The 25058-nt window shown below is 42.8% G+C and overlaps 1 protein-coding gene across 1 annotated transcript; it reads right to left on the reverse strand.

Annotated features, from left to right (window-relative positions):
• Positions 1-325: 325 nt before the first annotated feature.
• tmem266 (transmembrane protein 266) lies at positions 326-23736 on the reverse strand. The gene is made up of 10 exons (XM_070907978.1): positions 23723-23736; positions 17334-17522; positions 7693-7847; positions 5397-5470; positions 4422-4478; positions 4113-4251; positions 3301-3416; positions 2664-2856; positions 1050-1112; positions 326-960 (listed from the first exon to the last, which is right to left on the reverse strand). The coding sequence occupies exons 1-10, from the start codon at positions 23734-23736 to the stop codon at positions 326-328; spliced, it is 1635 nt and encodes a 544-aa protein (XP_070764079.1).
• Positions 23737-25058: the final 1322 nt, after the last annotated feature.

Here is a 25058-nt window from a genome sequence, read left to right on the forward strand (position 1 = left end):
CAGTTGTCTGAAAATTTTGGGCTTGAGCCCTGTTGCTGGTTTCTTTTGGTAAAATTTTTAATACAACTCAAAAAGTGTTTTTGTCAGTGTCAATTCCTGATAAGTGGTGCCTGATAACAAGTCTGCCTCCTCCTGTCTTCCATGCCCTCTGTTTTTGTGCTGCACTGTCAAGTTCGTCCTTTCAGTCCCAACACTACAAAGAGGTTGACAGATGTACAGTTTATGTGCCAGTGACTCCCAACAACAGCGGAGTTTAATAGAGCGTTAATTTTTGCGGTTGATCTGAAGAGCGAGTCCTGTGAATTTCCACACGTCAGGCCGAGTTTTATGTCTCTGACAGACGGTTGACTGGGGCGTCTACTGGCCCCATCATCCTGTACTTCTCCTCTAGAAGTGGCTCGTTGCCCTGCAGATGGATGAGAGGCTTGGAGTGCAGCCCAACTCTGCTCTCCTGGTTCCTCTTGTTGTAGATGTTGACCCTGTGCTCCAGCTCAGGGCTGGTTTTGGTGGAACCTGTCGGGCTGGGCGGTTTAAGGTTGACAGGGTCCAGGCCCTTCTGGGCGAGACAGGAGTCCTCGGTCAGAGAGGAGAGCAACTCCTGAACCACAGCGCTGGGACTCCCTCGCGGCTGAGTGCCCAGGGCTAGAGGGCTGCTGTAAGGTGGAGGGTAGCAGCGTTGGTCGCTGTAATCTGTGGAGGTGGAGGCCTCGCGCACCGTGGAGCTGCAGTCTGTGGTGGAGCCCAGCGTGTGGCTGCTGATGCTGTGGTGGGCGCTGAAGCTGGTGCGGGACACTGTGGTGGTGGAGGCTTCGCTGACCGAGCTGCCGGTGCGCTGCAAACGGCTGGACGTCACTGCGTCAGCACTCACCAAAGAGGAGGGAAGCTGGCTGGGGTTGTTAGGAAGGTGCACGTCTATGGCTGCAGTGGTGATGACACGTGCAGGGTCTGGGATCCCCATATCTACAAGAGCAACACATACAGGGCCTTGAAATATTGTGGTGCTACATGGGCTGTAGAAAAGAGTGAAGCAGGATCTTGTTGATGCTCACCACTGCTTGGCTCACTGTAGTACTGGCTGATGTAGTTGTTCATGTCATCTTGACCATGGTGATCTGAAGAGGGTAAAAATGAAAACCCTGAATCCAGTGTGAATTTATAGGTTAATCATAGGTAGCTGACACTAGTTTCACAGTCCAATATGTGAACAGTAACTTGGTTATGAGATAATGTAAAGTGGTTACACATTAACATACTAGTGTAAGTCCTTTAATTTAGCAATGATTTAGTAACGATTATACCGTAGTAAGCAGATATGTGTTTATTAATAACTAATTCCTGTGGGTACCCACAAGTTCAGGCCGATGTATAAACATAATGAATGGATAATATAGTAAAACACGGTTGTAATTATATAATTAAATATATCTTCATAGGAGAAGTTATAATTGCTGACATATACTGTACATTAATAAACACTTAAGACTGTCTGCTTACAACTACATTACAGTGTGTTATGAACCATTTACTACACGTTTGTATACTGCTTAGAAATGCTTAATAAGGGGACTTAAAGTAAAATGTTACCTTGAAGGCTCATGGTAAAATAGAAGGATGCAACTAACTGTTATTTTAATTTTTAGTTAATCATTTGATCTAAAAAAAAACTTTTGTCCGACCAACAGCCCAAAACACAAAGTATTCAAAAAGCAGAAAATCTTCATATTACAAAAGGTGAAATTAGTAAAATTCCATTTTTGATACATCTTGATACATAACTTAACTAATCAATTTTTTTGTCAGTCTACAAATAGATAAATCAATACATGGTTTTAGCACTACCTGAATGAGCAACATCCCAAATCAGTCCAAGTGTTTCTCTTAAGTGCTATCCAAGGTCCCACAGGACTGTTGGATGGCTTATATTCATTTATGTTTGGGTTTCACATATTAATTCTATGAATGTCCCAAGAGGGGCCACTCATTGTTCAGCCTTAACTGTGACAGGGACCATCTCCGGATGATCAATACAACATGAGTATATGAGCAGCAGCCCCAGTTACAGGGATGTCTGACTAGAAACACCGGAGCTCAGATGTATGGCAGGTCGCACTTTGATTTATAGCTTTGATAAAGGAAAAGCCTCAGTGTTTTGAGCCCTGACATCACCTGCACTGACAGCGCTTTGTTGCTGTAAGCCCTGTAAGTTATGACCTGTCACTGTGTGAAAGGTTTATAGTCCATCTGGGTGTGGCAGCAGAATGTTGATGTGGATTGTGAGACGAATGTTTTTGAGAAGAGGACAACAACACTGTGCTAGTGTGTGCTCTCCATTATTAATACACTGTCCTACCCTCCTACATATGTTATATTCCTTTGAAACATTATTAGTATTGTGTTGTTGCTGAGGATGACGAAGGATTTCTCATTTAATCTTCCCAACTAGCCCAAAGAATTTCAACCTGCAAACCTTCCAATATGAGCCAGCGTCGCTATCATTTCAGCCATCTCTTGCTTAAAAAGGTTCAAGCCACTGAGGACGTCTCTGCATTCAACCATCCACTTTGTGTGGACATCATGTACTGTAGCAAGCACAGCCTGGATTCATGCTCAGAGGTCTTTGATAGCCTGTAATACAATGGAGTTGGGTGTTCCAGGCGCTTTACCTGCAGGCCCCCCGGGCTCTCTGGCTTTAGCTGGCCCATGATGCTCGGAGGTCCCGGGAGCCAGTCCGTCCACCTCCTGGAAACTGCTGCTCTGTTTACCCCACATATGGTGGATCTGCATGGCTGCTTCACGCTCTGCGACCAGATCCAGGTCCTGCTGGGCCAGGTGGGCCCTCAGCTGCCTGATTTCAAACTGAAAGGAAAGAGGGACAAATGGGAGAACTGGAGAAAACTGTCTTTTAGATATCAAAGAGATCAAAGTTAATACACACAGAAAGTTTTAGGACTGTTTAATACTAACAACATACAGTATGTGCCAAACTGCACATATCCAACCTTCAATAGTTACAGTATGACTCAGACTATCAGACTAATGATACAGAACTATCATTATTAAATTGTGAAATAGTTAATAGATTGCCATGAAATAATGCACAGTGCTGGCTATCTGATATCCCTTTAAAAAGTATTATCTAATGATAAAATTAGATCAATTTTGTAGGCATCTTTTATGCCTTTTTGAGAACAGTTCATATGTTTTTCTTGTATAGCGCCTTGCTGCCCTCTGCTGGTTACATACAGCTATAAATTGTAGTTACTGGAAGGAGGTAAGATATATGAGACTGATAAGACATACTGCCTGTTCCTGGCAGATCTGGGTGAGCCGGTCAAGTTGTTCCTCCCTCACCGCCTTGGCCTTCTCATACTGCTGGATCTCCTGCTCCATCTCCACCTTCACTTGCAGCACATAGGCTAAAACGATATATTAAAACGGTATATTGTGGTCAGTTTTCCCGCAAAATAAACATTTAAACTTGTTCAACTAAAATGCCACATTGACTTCATTAATTAACGCCACCTCCCAACGTGGATCTTGTAGATAGCGTATTATTGTACACACTGTTTCTAAATATCAGTTTTTGTTGAAGTTGTGTCAGAAAAGGAGCTCATTTCATGGTATGCCTTTAGGTATTAGTTTGTGGTGGTGTTGCATTGGGTTGTGTTATATTTGAATAGGTCAAAAAAAGACCTCTTTTGAGCATTTAGTGCAAAAAGTGACAACAAAGTTCAAACTGAGCTCACACTCACCAATCATCCCTTTGAACACACACTGTAATATATTCAAAAACCACAAGGGGGAGCAACATAGTTAAAAAAAAAAGCATTCTTCCTAATAAATAACATGTTCTGTATGCACGTATGTGATAAAATAATTAGCATGTAACAGCTGTTGTGTGAGCTTCAAACCACAGATTCATTACACAAGATGATGTGCTACCATCGTTCCTTGTGGAAAATAATAAAAAAGGAGGGAAAAATAATTGAGCGAACAACCTCAAGGTTGTGTTGCCGATACCGCAGAAAGCACACTGCAGTATCTATCTCTGTGACCTGACAGTAAAGGACAGGACGCAGGGGACATCAGCCCCCAGCTCCCCCCATCCTCACCATCAATGATCCTCTTGACCCTCCAGATGCGCAGTGTGATGATGAGACCGATAGCGTCCCAGGGGCTGCTGGGGCCGTTGGCCACTGTGGAGGCCACCATGGGGGCCAGAGAAAGGACAATGACAGCTCCATCAAATACCTGAGAAACACACACACACACACACACACACACACACACACACACACACACACACACACACAGAGTTACTGTTATGTCTGTAGCCTCCACAGTGGTATGACATTGAGGGAATGACACTGCAGTGAAAGGGGCCCCGAGTAACAGGACTAATGGGACCCATGGGAGCTTACCTCTACTTTGTTCTCTATGTAATCCCATATCCCCAACACCACGATCCTGAACACCGTCTGAGACAGACAGAGGGACAGAGATGGAGACAGACAGCAGGTTATACACATGGAGGAATACAATGACAGCTAAACTGGATGATGCAGGTAGAGCGCACTGGGTAGTAATTCCCAGTAATAAACCTGACACTCCCAGTAAATGGCATTTGCAGTTGTGATTCAGATTTCTTTCATCCGCCCACTGGTAATTCATCAATGACATCATATTCATACACATCACAGGCGGCGCGATAGGATTTCATCCAAACAATTAGAGACACTGCATTTAGCTCCTTCTGCTGACGCAGCGGGGGCTGCAGAGGGCAAACAACTCCCCCTTTGTCTCTGTTCCTCTTCTGCCAACCCCTAACCCCCATCCTCATTTCACATATTCAAGGTTGCACTTCAGTGTAGCACGGAGGGGTTGCTTTTATTGATAAGTAAAACTCCAGCTGCACAAAAGTTAGCAGCGTGGTGGTCAAGTGCAGGGAACTAAGACAAATGTGGCTTGCTGTAAAGACTGTAATCAATACAACACACCTGCAGCCTCGAAATTAAAACGAACAGCACAGAAAAGCTCCATCTGCATTTTAAAGTGTTGTGTGCTGCGGATCAATCGAATAACCCGAGAGGGGACCAACTGTGCCAGCTTTTTTTTTTTTTTCAGAATACTGATGTATATCTTTGTTGTGTGATTTCATAGTCACTTCTGTTAAGTATACTATTAATGGAGCTGTACTCAAGTTCACCTCTACTAATCAGAGTCTAATCAAGCTGTCACAGAGGGCACGGGGCGTTTCATGGTGTGGTTAGTATTCTAATGAGAATCTGTCTGTGTACTTCACTGGCCCCACATACAGCACAACACGGCCTTAAACGGCTGCATCAGCTGTAGGTGAGGCTGTTTTTGTGTTGAGCGAGGGGAAGATGGAGACTCACCTCAGTGAAGAACACAGAGAGAATAGCCAGGCTGATCCAATGGATGATGCTGGCAAACTGGAATGCATTATTAACTGTAGGAAAAAAACAGAAGGACTGGTTATTTTTTTTAAGGACAGTTTCTGAGACATGAAGATGGATGCTGGGGTATGCTTTTTTTAACAAGCAGTGCAGTTAAGTGGTAAAAATGAGCACATTCATGCACACACACACATACATAAATGCACAGACAGAGGCATGAGGCAACATCATAAATATGAATTCACCACATACTGTACATTTATGTGTCGGTATCTTCCGGTCTATTCATCAGGCTAATTGTGGACAGCGTCAAACAGCGCTCGGCTGTCAGCTGAGGCATTTCTCTTCACGCGCCACCTCTCCCCCCCATCTGTCTTTGTTTGCCGTGTGCAGTGATCTGTCTATCAGTCCATTCATCTTCCTCCAGTCCTCCCCACACTCCTCCACCAGCCAACTCTGTATTGCCTGATTTCTTTGTCCGCTAATCTCCCTTTACGCATTTGTCTCACTTTTCTTTTGTCTGCCCCGTCTTGTCAGTCAGTCCCCAGGGGAACGGTAAAGACTTGAACGCATTTGGATACTGCTGGAGCGACATTTACGCCGCGTGTGTTCTTCACTCAGCCCTGTGACATCAAACAGGTCATGACCCCTGACATTCCACTTATGATGAATGAGGATGTCTCCACCACGCCAGATGATGCAGATGAGGGTGACACTGGGGTGACACGGGTCGCACTGGTATTTCGACCACCTGACATTCTTGTGTTAACTGTGGAAAGCTAATGGGAGGATTACATTCCCCAGGCCATGATTGATCAGAGCCTCAGGTCCCAGCATAGATCATCAGTGACAGACTCATTATACAGTAGATGTGGAACACCAGGTTGGCAGTTAGTATTTACAGGCCTTCTGTCCTGAATTATATTACAATCAAACATCATAAATTATAGTATAGTATAGTATAGTATGGTATAATCTTTTACCAACCAGTGTTCCTCCTGGACATTCACAGACCGCTGATACTATGATAAGTTATATGACCATGAACATATACTAATAATAACATATTGTGTTGACAGATGGGACTCTCATTTGGTCACTGTGATTTTCAAAAAGAAAACCCTGTCATAAAAATGAATCCATGTAAAACACATGGCAGCCTACATCTTGAACTGAAATCTTGAGAATATAGTTTCCCTACCTTCAAAGTAATCTCAAGTTCCAAAAGAGTCGATTTGCTTTAATTTAGGCAGACCACAGGTTTACAGGTCGCAGGTACATATAAAGAGAGTTTAACAGAATCCAATAATGTTCTATAGTTTAAAACATTTAAACATACTTTTTTGATGAGGATCCCTTAAGTCTGAATAGAACTGTGACCACAATGTGACATTTTGCAGTTGAAACATTAACTTCTAATTAAGTTCTTTCTGGTGGACAAACTATGTAATGGAGGCATTTTCTAAATTACTGTGCTTTTTGTGATTTATTAGCCGACATTTACGCTAATACCGATATTTGAGATCTGCAAAAAAGCTAATATTGGCTGATATATTGGCCTGGCTAAATTATTGGTCTAGCTCTAGTAAGTGTAGTATTGTATATTATTGTATACTAGTACAGTATAGCATAGCATAGTAAGGGCGTTCTTCAGCGTTGATTTTCTATATAATTTACGCATATTCAAACTAACACTGTTAATGTTTTTATTGGCTGTGATAAAATAAAGGCGGCTCACCAGAAAAGGTGTCTGCTTGTTTACAGCACATTGGTAACAGCTGTTACCTGCGTTATGTTGCCAGGTGCAGGTAAATGGTGCCTGTCCTTAATTAAAGAAACACCATCACTTATAAAATTTCTGTTTCATGACAGATTTTTTGTCACACTGTGAGAAAATGTTTTTATATTTTTCTGTTTTTCATTCTTATCTTTATAACTTTATGACTACCCCTATTGCTGGGTGCCCTTCCATCCAAACTGCAGCTCAGTCTAACAAGATGATGAGTACATGATCTGCAGCTTAGTGTTTGTGCTAATTAAGTTCTTGTGAATTTGTCATCGGTCCATGCATTGACTCAATGCCTTTGTATAACAATGAGTAAACAATTGTGCTGAGCAGTCCACTTTTCTCCCTCTCCGAGAATGCTATTGCAAGTCAGGACCATAAACAATGAGCGTAACAAATTGTACTTGCCCCCAGTACAATGTCCTCAAAACCACATCTTTATTATCTCATGTCAGGTGATGTCACACTGTTTTGGTTTCTACCACTCACATTGCAACAGCTTGGTGTCTATGAGCAGCTCCAGCGTCAGCAGCAGCACCACCAGAATGACACAGGCCACCAGGAAACAGTTGAAGCCCGCCGACAGCAGGCAGACCTGCCACAGCGCTGCCCTTCGCCCACAGCACGGCTTCAGCCAGTTCGACCTGACCGGGGGGAGAGAGGGGGGAGAAATGGAGAGAGGGGAGTTAGAAGACCTGGGGGTACAAAGATAAATGGTGGATCTTGTTGTGGTTGGTGTTATATTAAAATATGATACTGCTCTGACAGGCAGCATCCAAGGTCAAATCAATAAAACACAAGAAACGTCAAGATACACAATTAGTGAGGTGGATTCAACCTTGACTTTGCTCCGTTTTCTATCAGTCAACGTTCTTCTAAGTATTTTTCAGCAGAGGGCACTATTCTGCATACAAATCATACAAAGTCAGAGCATGTGTGCTGAAATTAATTGAAATCTTGAATTTAATGTGAAGCATAAATACATGTTCTACTGGCACAGAGATGAAATATTAGTATGAAGTAATTCTGTTCTGCTTCTTCGCCCCTTTCCTCCCAACCTTCCTCTTCCCATTAAAGCCCCCCTTTTGTGCCTCACCAGGCAGTGTAGTCTACTTATTATAACAGCCATTAGTTTGTTTGTGCCTATTTTTGGAAACAGGTTACATGACATCTGTTGTAATCCACATTCAGGCATTAAATACTTTGTTTTAGTCTCATCAGAACATGCTTGTACATATAGCACTAATAGATTTAATATCAGAACATCTGCAGAGGAAGCGACACCTGAGTCAGTAGGTGTTTTATATTCTCTAAATTTGTTTAGACATATCACACACCTATAACATTACGGTCAATAAAGTGTTTCTGGAGAGATTAGAGTCTCCTCTGTTTAATTCCCCTCTCTGCTGCTTCACTGGGTGACAGGACAGGTCTCTGGGTTAAAACTCACTAGCTGACAGACTGGCTGAATGCCCATCTGGATGGCTGTTTTGCTAACAGCCAGGCTGGTAGTTAGCTCACTGGCTCTACTCTTGTTTGAGCTCTCCCAGCATGACAGTGGGGCTGCATGTGCACCATCTGGAGGGTGCAGTCGCACACAGCCAAAAAGATGATTGCTTAACTGAATGACAATGCCTTCATCTGATTTTTCCATGACAATGTTTATACTCTCATACCTGCGTGCCTGGCTGGTTATTGAGAGTGCATCAGAATAATAAGATTTATAATTCCTGAGCACAGAATCTGTTATAGACTCTGTCATTCCTACCACTGGTTTAGCAGCAACTGCTGTATACATCTTTTTCCACATTGGTATATATTTTCCATTAGTGTGGAGTGTGCGGGTGTCCCTCGTGTGCTTGCTCCTTGTCCAGGTACATTTGTGTCTGAGGATGTGAGTGTCAGACCTGCCTTAAATCCATCCCTACTCTCCCCTTCAAGTCGCTCCAATCAGAGACTGTGACTGACTGAGACTCCTGAGGTTTTATGGTCAATAAATAATGACAAACCTCCAGGTGGCACACAGGGCTTTCCCTTCCTGCCACAGCTCTGCATTCCACACACACGCTACTCAGGTGTACTCTTTAGAAAGCCAGACGCAGGGAGGAAGGTGTATGTGTGTGTGTGTGTGGGGGGGGGGGGTTGCTGTCCTTTCTCTGAGGCAACACTGAGGAAGGCAGTATGCTTCTTTGAAAATAGCAGCTATCCGTTGTCACCTGTCCCCCATAGGAGGAAAGCTACAGGCAATGTCTGTCAGAGGACAAGAGAGGATGCAATTTATTCTACTCTCCTCTTGGTTCAGCTCAGAATGAAGGAGGCAAACACTGAGAGAGGAAGCGGGGTGCGGCCGGTTCAAAGGCATTGGGACTCGTCCAAAAGTGAACTGGAGAGAGAGCCAGAGAAGAAGGAGGGGGAGTTGGAGAACGAAGAATGAGAAAGAGAGAACAGAGGAAGATGCAGATTGAGTTAAAGGATAAATCCGGTCCTTTATAACTTGGGTCTTCTTTGTCATAATCATTCCTATTGGGAATAATAGTGCTGTACTCACCAAGGTAACTGCAACAATTTGTGAACGTGGCAACATTACCTATAATAAGTTGGTCAGAAGATCATAGTTAGCTAAATTTGTTTGGTAGGAGGGCTACAACCAATGATTATTTTCTCAATTAATTGATCAATGGTTTAGTCTATAAATTGTCAGAAAATAGTGAAAATGCTTGTTACAATTTCCTGAACCACAACTGAGTCGCAGTCCAAAACTCAAAGAGAGCCACTTTATCGTCATATAAGGAATGAAATGAAGAAATGAAAAGTAACAAATCCTCATATTTAATGAGCTGAAAATAGCGAATGTTTGGTGTTTTTGCTTGACTTAAACAATAAATGAATTATCAAAATAGTTGCTAAAGATTATCATTTACAGTTTACTGACTGACTTTCTGGTGCAACTGTGACCAACTCTACTTGTGCAATGAGGGACTATCATTTAGATTTTGAGCACGCTTACCTCTGGTTTTACCTCCAAAAAAAAGGTTTTGGCTTGTTTATAACTTGTCTGATGGGCTTTTATTTCTTGGGCCATTGGACTGCATTGTAGAAATGTCCCCATGTTCCCAGACCTCAGCAATGAATTTGGTGAGCACAATGTTACCAATAGGAATCATGACCAAAACTATGAAATAATACTTAAAATGTAATAAAGTAGAATTGTCATTTGAGGTGAAAAGGAGAAAGGGGATCCTTGTGAGTGGCGTCATTTTACAGCTGAACCTCTGGTGTAGCACAGCTACACATCCTCTCCATCCTTCAGCAAGGTCAGCAGAGAGGCTGGAGCTCGGCCACGCTGTGTCTGTGCTCTCCCAGAGGCTAACCAATGCACTCAGCCCTCTGCAGCAACCCTCAGGACCAGCCAACGCCAGCAGATTAGGAGCTCAACACCTGGGGTGACAAAGAGGTGGTGCAGGGTAATGGTATCATTAACAGATACCATAGAGACTTTCCCCGGCACCGATTTGTTCCCAAGGAACATTGTCAAACCCCATCTGCCGGTGGAGGAGAGCCAAGAAAAAGAAACATTTACCTAATGATACGCCCAACACACAGTCACCGGACATTTGTGGACCATTAGTTAAAAGATGGAATGAGCAGCACACACTCCAAGAGACACCTCACTTACCTTCAGGACCAAAAAGTATGATTTAACTCATACTGTGTGGAATCATAATTCATTCAGACCTCTCCCACAAGCGAGGCAGAAAAGGTATTAATTTAATAAACCTGTAAAGAAAAACCCTGTCTGGAAGCAGAGTAAATGGCAGTGATGGATTACTCCAAGCTCAGAAACTTAATTTTAGGGAAATCACTTTAAACCTTGAACGCTGAGGACCTGAAGTATTTATGAGGAAGTGAGGCTGCTTTAGTGGTGGAGCAAGCCAAGGAAGAAAACCACCTCACTCTCTCGCAGGGTCACGGCAGGTGCGGATCGAATGGGCAATACCTTAAGGGTTGGTCATGCGCGCTTACGTGCATGCACAGGCAAACATCACACATACACACACTGTTAAGAACATTGAGTGTGGAGGAAATGAAAGATGCAGGGCGGCATGTGCTGTGGACAGGTTCATAAAGACATCAACAGGCCAGCGGCTGCAGTGGTAACACACTGAGGGAAGATCGAAGTGCGCCCTACAGCAGTGCAGAGTGAGGGGATTAGATCATGAGACTGATCAATAATGGCCTGAGATGGAAGTAATGGCACGCTGTACATGATGCCGGCTGCAGCGGCTCTTGCAGCAGAATGGCCAGACAGGACAAAGACATCAGGCAGAGTGACTGGCTCAGAGGAAGGTGTTTGGCTACTCTGTTGGGACCCATTCACACAGACAGGACAGAGCTTTGGCTCCAGCCCCAGCTAAGTAACTCTCACTGAGGTGGGGAGCCTATCACAACAAGCATCTCTTTCATTATACTGTCTCCTGTAATTGAGACAGGATAAAATACAATGTAAACTCATTACGAGTTAAATGGAAATTAAATCAGAGAGGTGGTGCTCTGTTTGTGTGTGTGTTCGTGAGTTAAGAGATGGAGTGAGAGAGAAGGGGCTGCAAGGGAAAAATTCATTCAGAAGTAATGAGTCTGAACGACTCTATCAACTTGTCTGAGGTATTGATTGTAACACACATACACACACACACACACGCACACAAACAACCAATGAACGACTGCAAACACTAGCCTCTCCCTCAAAATGTTTGCAAAGGAAGGCCTAAAATAGTGTCGCTCTGAACGACATACACTGCTGTGCAAGGCCTCTAAATAATTGATTGGAACTCTTGATTGATGTCTTGATTGCACATTTACAACAGAGCAACTTTGCTCGGTGAAACACTCCAACACATTAGGGTACAGACCTGTGGCAGCTGTCACACAAATACATTTGCTTCCAAAATGATTAATCATGCTATGAGGCTAAAAAAAATTGACTGAATTTGTCAGAAAAGAAGTTTGTCACTTTAGTGCAGTAGTTTCAAACCTATCTAATGTCTTGACCGGCTGTCAGCGAGACACACGTGAACACTGGGGAAAAGCTTTTGAATTGAAAGTATCTTCTTTGAAGGTGTAAGGGGCAATGTCAGATACTACTCCTGCAGCATTTTAAAATGATACTACTTGACTCAGGTTTTCTGTCTCCACTCAATTTCTCTCTCTCTGTACTGATAACTATATAGCCCCATGGTTCCTCCAGTATAAACTTCAACCAATTCACACCAATCTGCTGAACTCAGCAGGCTCTGGCAGGGGAAAATGGACCACAACTGTGTGCCTGCGGGCTGCTGAACAGCAAAGGTAGGAGGACTTCATCCCATTCAGGCTGTTCAAACTCTCTATGTTACACTTGTTCCTTAACTTACTTTATACACTTTTCCCCCGCATTTCATTTAATCCTCGATATAGGCTTTTTTTTTTTTTTTTTTTACCCGAGAGCTTCTGTTTCTTGAGGAAGCACAGGTGGGGCATCTGCCTAGATTGCCTGAAAATCAAGACAAATGCCAACATAACAACTGGCTAAATCTTTTCCTGTGTAACCACTGCTGAGTCATCTGTGTTAACACAGCCAAAAGAAGCAAAGAAGCCCTGAGAGAGGAAACCCAGCTAAGCAATAAATATGCTGAATAAAGAGAAGTTATCATAGGTAATCAATTGTACATTTTATAGCTTCCATGTGTCATTGCTATTAATCTCTCACAGTCTCATGCCTGGGGAATTAGCAAACACTTTTGTGGTAAATTAACAAATAAAATGGAAAGGGCTAATCGATTACAGATGCCAATAAATAAAGTTTACGCTTCAGCATTCCCTCTGAGTAATAAGTAAACTACTTTTTTCATCATTATGAAAATGCATGCTGCGTTCCAGTATAACCAGACCTTTCCACTGGCTTCCAAGTGCGATCAGCTAACATCTCTCCACTCCTTGCATCCCTACACCACGGTACAACCGAGCAGAGGAGCTGGTCTTTGCCAGAGAAATGGGCCACAGATACTAAGCAAATGGAGATGGATGGGGCTCCATGTGCAGAGCAGCAGACAAGCTGTCCCTGATAAATGGGTTTTCACCAGGACACTTGATCTCTCTCACTCTCAGCCTAAAAAGCAATCTCACACTTTGCATGTCTGTGAATATTAACAAACCCTCAAACCCTGCACTCAAATGTCATCTATTGTGTCGCACATGGTGCCAGGCAAGAGAGACAATTTGATGGAGAGGACTGTTCCTCTGTGTGTTTGAAATAGAGTTGGGGGAGAGAAATCCTGCTCTCTTTTCAGACATCCATCAACGCAGAGCAGGTATAGTATGGCTCTAGTTCCAAAGCCCCATGAAATATTGCTGCTGCCAAGATTCACACTAGACTCTGGCAAGGTCCTTCAGTGCTATATTTTACAGTCTGAATTTTTTTAATTATTCCATTTTAGTTCAACCTTGAGTATTGTCAACCTAGGTTTGATTATGTGCATGTTGACATACGGCTGTATTAATGCACTTTAGTGAGTGAAAATTGGCTAGAGAACTTTATTTCACTGGGAAAGTCTGAGCACTGTTGAGTAATGTGATCAATCTAGGCCGGCCTGGGCACACTTAAGCTTATCTAATATCCGACATTTCACCCGACACCGTATCAGCTAGCAACTGTGGCTGTCACCATGCAACACGGCACAGGGTTAATCGCACACTACTGTCCAACAAGGACAGATGTGACATTCATCAAATGGAGACATTTCCTTGTGAACTGCAGCCGGCAGCTTTGTGAATGAAAGTGTAGATGAAGGTCGTCTGCTCCATTCCTCCCTCCATCCTTCTCTTTATCTCCTCCGCCTCCTCTCTTCTCCAGTCAAAGCGGCAGGTTGACCTATATGAACCATCTGTCATTGCTGCAGTGCCTCACACCTCTCAGTTTGGCCCCTAGAGATCAACGGCATATGTTACTGCAGCTGTGGGCAGCAGGCTGATCTGGGGATGATAACCCAGGACAAGCGCAGGATGTGCAGCACGGGGTCCGGAGACTGGGGCCAGGCAGGGAGATGCTCTCCAGGTGCCTGGGCTCCACCCAGTCCGGAGGACACGATAGGAGGTCAGGAAAATCTCAATACACCACATAGCTGCGTCGCCCTTAAAAATTGAATTGTATTTACATGTAGTGTCTACTAAAAAATACACAGCTTTGCCTCATCCAAAAAGTCCTCTGTGATCTATGACATATTATGAAATGACTGTAGAAGAAAGGTATTGGTGACAATATTTGTGACATCTCAAACTAATTTTTAGCAAATGAAAATAACTCCTGATTAAAACAACAGATGAAACAGATGCACACTCCATTATGTTGCCGTAGTTTATCACAACTTTCAAATTCAAAAATAATTAAAGCACCAAAATATTCCAAAAGTCTACTTGTGTGTGCTTTTTTTATATATTTATTATTTTATTTGTGCAAACAGCTGTTGTCACTTACACACTAATTACACGCATGTCTATTAAAGACTTGCTTATTCCCTTTTTGCAGCCCTTATTAGGCTGCAAGGTTGGTTAGGTTGCTACAGCTTAATCAAAATAAAGAAACATGACAAAGCATGCAAAGCATGCAAGCAAAACAACTGATATACTGTAGACAATAATTAAGTGACCAAAGGTGGATGTGAAATCACACCACCCTCATCTTGGACTTTCCAGTAAGTTCTGGAGAAGATGGTGCTGCCAAAATCTATTAATATTTCCATCCAGCTCACCACAGCACAGAATCTGCAAGTACTGCGTGTGCCCCTTGTAGTCCGCAAGAACATCCACCTCCTACATATATCGCCCACGTCTCCTGATAAAGAGCCATGAGAAGCTACCGTGCAAGACTAAATGCGCATCTCTGGTGTGTATTTTTCTCCTCTTTTTTACAGCCATATGGAACAAAACAAAACCAAGGCCTAATCATCAAAGATTTAGGCTCAATTCACGTAACAAGCCCTTTCTTTCTCTCTGAGCATTGGTATATAGCTATTCCTTTCACCATGTCCACATCTAAACCAAAGCACCGACCAGAGATCAATATAAACGTTAACAATAGTAACAACAGTAATCTTTATGATGAAACTGAAATCAGAACGCACCTGCTCACATATCTATGACTACAGGATAGTCAGATGCACAAAATGACATAACTAATATAAACAAACATCTCAGGACTGTAAGCGATAGTAGCTTGAGAAAACAAACTGTCCCACTAATCGCCAAAATCGAAGCCACTGCAACACCAGTAGCGAGACTATGAAAGTAGGGTTACATTCTTGTGCACAATCAAGTGCTAAAATTAGCCGAAAGTATGCAGAAGAGTCTACGTGGCGATACATTCCAATAAACAAAAGAAGAATAGTTTACAGAGCCAACACAGCAATGTAAAACAGTCAGCTCATTTCTTTGCCATTAGGGCCTTTGATAATCTCAATTAATTTAAAATCTTGCAGCATACAACACATCCCACCTTTGTGTTATTCCTCTGAGGTTACACACATGAGTCACAAAGGCAGCCAGAACCTGTGGCGACAAGCTCGCTCTGCTGTTTTTTCCTAGAGCGCTTCCAAACAACAAATGTGTGTATGAAACTGTCATGACAGGTATGTCTTGGAATGCCTGTGACCTGAAAATCAGGAATTCCAATCTAAAAAGCTCATTGAACATACTGGAGCACTCACATGGGTGACAGATTGCACACTGGTTTCACTAGTCTACTTCCAAGCTTCCTGGGCTCTGAAGAGGGCGTTTCTCTGATCAGAATGAATGCCCTCTTACTTTTAATGATAAAGAATATTCACATTGTTGACTTGATAAATCCATCAGAGACACATCTTGGCACTGCATGACTTTTCCACTGCACGATGCCAAATCCCAGGGGACCAGGGTGTCATATGGCCCCATATGAGAGAGCCCGCTGTGATGAGAATTTTGCTGGGCTGCCAGATCCTGCCCTCTGCTGTGGCATTGCTATGTGTGTGTTTTCTGTCCTTTCTGTGGGCAAGACAGAGTGAGAAAGATACGAGGTAGGATGAGAGAGAGAGTGTTTGGGACATGACCCATCTGTCCCTGCCCTCCGTCCCACAGAGCCATTGGCCCAGACCGGGCCAGACCAGGCAAAGTCCAGCCGGACATGGTCAGCTGACACACCAGGGCTTGGATGGCGAAATGCCGGATGCTCTAATTAAGCTTATGCTGTTTGTTGACTTTATCTGCATGGATGCCAGCATCGCAGCATGCCAAAGGGTTGTGAGTCACGCTTCCTGAGTGGAGAGCCATGGACACTTGCTACAGGGGTGCTCTAGGAGGGGCATGTCCTGTCCTGAGAGTACTGGGCCTGCAGCATGGCGATATGGTGATAAGAAAACAACACGAACCCTGGACAAGCAGGGCTCATGGACAGAAACAGCACCGCCACGGGGCTGTGACATTTCAGGAAAGCTATGGTGCTAACAACACTCTTTGTTTTGAGCCAGAAATCGACATTATGAACAGAAACCTGTCTGGTAGCGAGAAATTGCTGTGTCATTGAGCTGAAATGAACCCATCAGTGGAGACATTGTCCATTTAACATGGTGACACTAATAAATTCATCGCCAAATATCCTCGATTCCAGGACTCTAATATAAAATGAGGGGTGATTCAATACGCCAGGTGTAATTACCATGTGCAATAACGAGCAACGGAGAGAGTGACGGCAGAGCTTTTCTCTGCCAGGGCAGATTATAGATTGTAGTAATTGCAATTCTGTCTTAATTATGGATGTAGCACTTTCACGCAACAAGCAGAGACAATGCCTCCATATTTCTAGTATCTTCTTAACTGTGGTGGCAAACATCAGGAACATCAATCAATATGTAATTACATTTTGAGGCCTTTTAGTATACAATGAATCATAGAAAGATTTCATCGAAAATCATGCTGCTAATTTGTTTCCAGCTTCCTCAAAAGGTATGATGTTTGATATGCTTCAAATGATGAAAATGAAAGTGTTTCGTTTCAGAACAAAAACATGACCTTCACATTCCTTATGACCTCACTCAGCGGTGTTGGAGCGAATTCGTAGGACGTACCCGTCTCTGTTGTCCTCTTCATCAGGGTTTGAGATGAGCTGGGATCCAGCGAGGGATATGTCCAGGGCGGCCAAAGGCAAGTCTCTGTAGGCAAAGCTGACCAGTTGGACAGGGGCCACGCACTGGTTGTCCTCTTCCACCTGCTGGGAGATCACCTCCAGCTCTGAGGCTCCGGCCTGGGGAGGAGCGCTATGGTATACACACACACACACACACACACACACACACACACACACACACACACACACACACACACACACACCACAACAAGGGTCAGAGGGTTAATGTCTTGTGAGTTTCATCCATGAGTGGTTTTGCATGTTTTAGCTCTTTATACAGTAGGTATAATTTGTATCTGCATGTTGTCACCCTGTGTGAGGTGGTGTGAGGTCTACAGCAAAGATGGCAGAGTTGCAGTGCAAGGTTGTATGGAATTGGTTGTATGTGCTGTTTATTTGAATTAGTGAAAGCACCTACTTGGCAAATGCTCTAGGTAGTAGCAAGTGTGATAATAACTACTGGGACTATGCTTAATCTTGATGAATGAAAACACAAACATGGTGGGAAATTCCTTGTTTGCAGTGTTTGCTGGCACCCTCAACAAGGACACATTTACCTGGCAAGTGACAACAAGCTGATCTACATTTCTCATTAGCAGAAAGTCTCAAACCACAGTAAACATGGCAATTTGCATTCCACACATAAATATTAATTATTATTATTAACAGTTTCTTGATTTAAAAGATTATAGATATCAGCTTTAACTACAAATCACCTATACTTTACATTCTTTCAGACAACTTTTCAAAGCATTCATTAATGTTTTGAGTATTATTATTATGATTGCAACATTGATTATTTCTCTCCAGCATTTGGCTTTCTGAAAACATAGCTCATGTGTGGACACTGAATGCTCAAAAATGCATTACCAGTTAATAATGTGACTGATGATGGTTTACCTAAATTTCTACTTGACAGAACACGGAAATGAACGGAAACCAATGGCTGCTTGAAATCAAAATAAAAACCCATACTACAGGGTATATGCTTTGCATGGTTAAAAACATGCAAAACTACCAGTATCATCCTACAACAAAGCAATATTTTACAAATGGGATAAATGACATTGGAGGGCACAAAAAAACTTTTTTTTCAGCTTTGTTTTCTCCATTTTGATTCATCCCCTGTATTTCCTGTGTGACGTTAGCTATATTTGGCCGGACCAGACAAAGTGTCATTTTATCTACCATTGAGGTCCTAAAACTTAAATGTGTAGGGAGGGTTGTGATCCTATGAGCTCAGCCAATAGCGGACAAGGAGAAGTCACCCTGGAACAGGAGTCTCACGTGGCTTGGCAGCCGTCCCAGTGCAGCCAGTGTGGAGACATCAATAACTCCAGTGCTTAACACTGGAGGAAGGCATTGATTACAAGACAGAGGGAACAAAGGCCATTGGGTTGGTGAATTCTACAACCTCTATGCTGGAGGTGAAACAGAGTGGGAAGACAGAAGAAGATCACAGAGCAGACCCACCTTCCTGTTAAATGCTCGGCAGGCCTGGAAAGGAAAATAGGTCTTTCTTTTTCCTAACTTACTTCCTGACTAATAGCTGTTAAATGGACTCCCTTGAAAGGTTATTTTGTTATTCTCACAGGAAACCAAGAATCGCTTGAAATATATTGTCTTAACACAGCACAACAGGGCTATGGAGCACAAACCGCGAGTCCTGCTAGATGTGTTGTTTAGCTTGAGGGTCAAACAGCCTTATATTAACATGCTTGCCACAAAACACGCCTGCGCATCCCAGTTTTATCTGTGGACTTGGCACCTCTGACCAACCGCAACAAGGACGCTAATCAGTCATGACAGACACAAACTGTTTAGTGCATCAAAATCACATTTCCAGACAATCACAGAGCAGGCCAGGAGCCATTATGTGCAGAGCCCAGTGGAGTGGCTGATTGCCATCCTGGGGAGGGAGTGGAGGCTTCACATCTGAACACTTTGCTCCCTTCAACGATGCAGGCAAGGACAGCCAGTAGCATGCTAAAGGCTGGGATCTTTTCAGAGGCATGTGATATTAGCAAACGCCACGAGGAAGCAAAAAGGTTAACATAGAGCATGCATGGCTCAGGGGAAAATCTCGCACCCATACAGAGTAAGAGCTAAGGCTTACCGTGAAGCCCACAAGATGCAGAAACCATGCTTCTACACTAGATGATGTTTCTAAATGCTATTGTCTTACATGGCATTGTTCTTAAAGCCATGTCTTTAGGCTGTAGTTACATGAGCATGCTATATTATATTATATATTTTATATGTTAGGAATTTGTACTATATATATGAATTTGTGTTTTAGAGAGTACTGAAGTTTTAAAACCCAATCTGTATTTCTAAGGAGGTCTTTTTCCTCCTTGTGTGTAATTATTGCCAGGGATTGGCTCCTCCAGAGTAACAGTGACACATAGTTATTCCCCCAGCCTTTTTACATTACATCACCATGCAGCCATCAATAGATATATAAAAATATAACAGCCTGCTGAGATCGCTTCTTTCCAGGTCTAACTAATTAACGACACAATTTAGTTCTGTTTGTCACGACATGACGGGCATGATAATTATTTACCTTGTATACAAAACTAAGAAAATATTTGATCAGGTTTACATGGATCCATTATTAATATTCTCGATGATGTGACTCCTCTCATCTGCCTCCACCCTTTTCAGCTACGACAGGGTATAGCCGAATAACACCCTCCATACAGAGACACTCCCCAGTGACGCATTTCTTGGAAATACATACAAGAACACATTTTTTTCACAGACATTTTCAATAGGAACATCTTCTTGGCAATACTCAGTGATTCCATAGACCTGGACGAATGAATCTCACTTGTAATCTATTCTAGCCTCACTTTTCTGCAGCCAACTGTGAGAAAGTTACTCAAATACCACTGAAGACCAATACTGCTGAACTCAACAGAAAGCAAAACTAATTTATATCTTTTTACTCTGAATGCGTACACCAAGTGCACATAAAGGAGGTTCAAATGCTGACATAAGATACATCAGGAGGGAATAGATGGGGCCGTGTTAACTGTCAGTCAAGAGTGAGTCAGTTCGTAGTAAAAACATGTAAAGTTAAGACAAGATTAAAACCTACTTGAGACTAAGACTAAAATCAGAGTTCATTTAATCTTTTGTTATTTGGTTTTCTCTCTGTTGTATTGGCAGATAATAGTCTTTTGGTGTAAAAGGCAGTTATGTCTTAACTTCAAATTCGGCTGTGAAACTGTAGCTGACATGTCCAATAGCACCGCAACCTTCAGCACTGAGGTGTGACTATACAGCAAGCCAGAGCTTAAAAAAAGACGAATCTGTCCAAGAGTCAACTTTCCATGGATGAATAACTGTTAACATAAAGTAAAGTCAAACTAAACATTGACAACAGCTTATGATCATTATAATGCAATGCAATTCACACGACAACAACAATGATCAGAAAAAGAATAATATAGCTTTTCTATTATGGTGATAAGGGGTGAGATTGATGTCTGTCACATCACATCTTAAATCACCTATTCTGAGCAATAAATTCTCTGCTTCTGTCACTTCAGTGGATTTCAAAGTGCTGCCTCAGCATGAACTGGTGTTTTGCAGAGGGCATCGGTATCATTGTCATTCTGAGTGCTCAGTGCCGCGGTATTTCTGGCCAGCTGTCTGCAACCCAGCTGCTCTGTCTTACCCAATAAGTTTGTATACGGACACTTGGCTACTCCTCAGTGCACAGCAATTCACTGTCCTGATATCATCAGGAAAGCGGGACCGATGTGCCAAATCACTTATATGGGCACCGGCCAGATTTCCCAGCAGCAGCAGCAGCAGCAGCAGCAGCAGCAGCAGCAGCATCCCTGACACAAGCTCCTGACACAATGGTACATTTGTAAGATCAGATCTTTTAGGCAATACCCGCTCTTTCAAGGTCCAAGGGGAAATTACAGCAGTAGACATTTCCCCTGCATCACTGAAGAGTGAATGTGTTTTGTTGGTCTTTGGAGTCTCCTTTTTACTGTTAATAGAGAAAATGCTTCAGCTTTGAATTTGTCTTTTGAAATCCATATCACCTCAATTAGCAAGAAGAGAAGATGACATTAAGATTTACTCTGCAGACATCCAAACAGCAGCTGCTTGATCTTCAGTGGCAGGCGCAAGCATTCAAGTAACCAACCATAACTATGTTGGATATGGACACATTAACACTTTAAAGGCTAAGGCAGTCATTATAATGCTATTATTAATATATTTTTCTTAATGTCAAAAAGTCCTGTGAAAAGACCAACACCAACAAAGTGACTGTTTCTCAATACTTTCCTACTTCCCTACCCTGTCTGTGGCACTCAGCCCCAAGTCCATTCATTTCCTCTGAAGATGTAAATCTTAAAAACTGGTCATAAATACATTGTTTCATTGACTTGAAAGGCAAAGACATTTCCTAAAAAAAGCTGGGCACAGCATTACAGCAGTAATGGTGCATTTGTTGTGGACAATTTTCAGCTGCGGATTAATACACATTTGATGTGCTAATAAGTATTCACTGCACCAGGACAGGTTATGGGGTTGACTCAAAATAAACTACAGTGCCCAGGTTCATCGTAATAGAGGAACATGTCATCCAGTGCAGTGCTGTGGCTCATTGATGTGTTTTTGGACAACAATGGAGATCTATGGCACAGAGGAAAGGGAATAAATTGCCAGACTTATTCTTTCAACCATGTTATTTAGCGATTGAATGTATTATCTTAAATAGGAATCTATGTTTGGAAAATGACTTAAATATTTTAGTGAGGAAAATCACTAAATGATACTTAAAGAATTGGAAAATATATGTTTTTAAAAACGTCCACTGAATAATACTATAAACACACATTATAGCCTAAACATTTAAACTGTAAACTGTGTTATTAGACTGGAAACTCAAACATTTACATCCAAAGGATTGTATCAAGAAAGGCTCATCGAGAGATTTCTTCAATAAATTTACCATAAACGTAGTGTACGTGCATAAAACGGAGAACTACAATTCAACACAGAGGATTTAAAAATCAGAATGATGAGAGGAACATGGACAGCAGTTGCTTAGCAGAGACCTGCTAATCAGCAGGTCCAGCGATGGGAGAGAGGTCTTCATTATGCCGAGAAATTAAGAGCAGCGTGACACTGGATCACGTGACACTGAGGTTAGTTACAGTAAATGTTAGCTGACCTGTTTCAAAGTCACTGGGCTCCTCGGGGAGTGTGATGTTTGCTCTTTGAGAAGAATGGATGAGAAAAAAATATATACAAACAGCTCCATACTAGGCATATAGGAAGAGCACTGCCTCATCAGTGTTTTTGTATCTCTTGTTATACATTATTATTTCGTAAGGCTGTGCAATTTTCATTTTCCATTTTTCTCTTTTGCATAAACTGTTTTTCAAATGTAAACTACAGACAGACATAGAAAGATTTTACATTCTTTTTATTATATTGTTATGTGTTGTATATGAGCATCTAATAATCCCACTGTTTCCACAGCAGAGAGAGAGAGAGAGAGAGAGAGAGAAAGAGAGAGAGGGGGGATTTATGGCAGCATCAAGGCTAAGAGAGCAGAGGTGAAAATAACTCCAAAGACCTTTTCTCTGCATGAGAGTTTCCCATCTGTCATCTCACAGAGCCACCAGCACTCAGCAGCATTAAATCATGCCTTTGTACAATTAACCAGTCAACACATTCTCTATATTATCTGGTTACAGATGTTTTGCGCCAAAGTTCTCCTTCAAAACTGACCACCAGCTGGTCTGAGGCCCGGACAGGACAGAGGAGTCTGTTGGTTGGAAGCAGCATCCTGTGCCTTTAACCAGAAGATGCAGCTGACTGAACCCATTTTGCATTCACCCTTCACTCCACTCCACTCTACTCTACTCCACCTCCTCCCACTCCACTCCATTCCCCTGCTCCCTCTCTTTTCCCTTCTCTTAGCCCCAACCCTGGCTGTCATCAGAATGCAGGGCCTGTCTGGAGGACCACACACAGAGTAATTATTAATAAGAGAAGATGACAAGTGAGCATCCCTCCTGAATGCTAAGAGATGCCAGCGGAGACTGGAGATGGCCGGCCGCTCTCTCACTCCTCAGAGATGCTGGACGAGGCCGAGCTCCGCTTTCCCGCTGATCCCTGTTCAAAGTCATTCACAGGAGGGGCATGAGAATATGCAGGTCCCATTCTGCTAATCATACCCTACCACGCTGAGATGCCCTTTGCATAAGACTGTGTGTTCATAAATAGAGATTTAAGATTTCACGCTCTCTCAGACATGGTTTCAAACAAGACTCTGGCAGGTGTTATACTTACTGGGGCTTGCTCATGTCGAGGTCTTGTTGCTGCAAATAGATGTCCACACGAAATGACCCCAAGAGTGAAATGTGATTTCACCAACTGCAGAGACCTGGCTCCTACCACACCTGTAGAAAATACAAAAGAACAATGTAATTACTACAGAAAAAGGAAATCATGAAGCAAAGTCCATCTTTCCTGGAGGTGCCATGTCCTAACTCCAGCTTTAGCTATACTCTGCTCAACTATTTTCCTGGGGAGCACTAAACTGTAATGGATTTTAAATCTCCTCCAATATACGCTCCGCTCTGTGAATCAGGGGCTGAGGAACATCACACCTCTTGCATAGCAAGTACAGCAGGATGCTAGCTCTTTGTGCCACAGGATAGAGAACCATTGATGTCCAAGTCCGTTCAGTGAAAGCCCACTCCAGCTGCTTTGCAGGGAACAGGCATGACATGACCACTATTACAAAGAGCAAGCCCATTTCTCAGTGTTGCAAAGTTAACGTGACACTGAAATCAGCTGTCAACAAGGGATGAATTATAACTGCAATGATTACACATTTGCATTGTTCACACCTTCATCATTTACACAACACTTCACGGATTCGGGGTGGTGTGTGACACACAGATGCACAGCGAAAACCTTCAGACATGGAGAGGTGAGGAGTCAGCACTCACAGCCGCAGCAGACCACAGCAGAGTAATGTAGTGAAGCACAGCAGATTAAATGCTACTCAGGGTAAATCAGCGCAGGTCATTCAAGGGCTGAGAGTGACTCTGTTTCACTGCAGCACCCCAAAAATGTGATCTTTAGCATAATACTCAGGGGGGAGAAAAAGATATTGATCTGGCAGAAAGTCAAAGACGTTAAGCCAAAAGGTGCTTCACTTTCTGTGAGGAATCACTGTAGAGGAGACCAGGAGGGCAAGTGGGATCAAAGCGGTGTGTATTTGTTTCAGGAGGTGCATTTACTGCAGAGGAAAGTATTTCTGGACTTGAGTAAATCACAGTATCAGAGAGATCAGCATCTTGAGTTGCCACTTATTACTATAAGTACAGTTTACAGTAAGTGCTTCATTAGCGGAGGTGGCTGTCCACAAGGCAGCATTTTTTTTTTCTTCACTATTTCATTTCACGAAAACAAGCACCGTGGGCTATTTCTGTCCAGGCTTTCTACGTTTAACCTAACCGAGACGCATTTGCGATCATTTCCCACCAAGTCGTATATCTACATTAACAATTACGGTGCTGTTAACGTTTCCCCCACTGTGCTTAGAGGCCACACAGTCTCATTCTTGTTTAAACCAAACACAAATACATCCACTGCCGACTCGAAAAGGAAGCACAAA

This window comes from Enoplosus armatus, chromosome 6 (genome assembly GCF_043641665.1).
Source record: "Enoplosus armatus isolate fEnoArm2 chromosome 6, fEnoArm2.hap1, whole genome shotgun sequence".
Lineage (NCBI taxonomy): Eukaryota > Metazoa > Chordata > Actinopteri > Centrarchiformes > Enoplosidae > Enoplosus > Enoplosus armatus.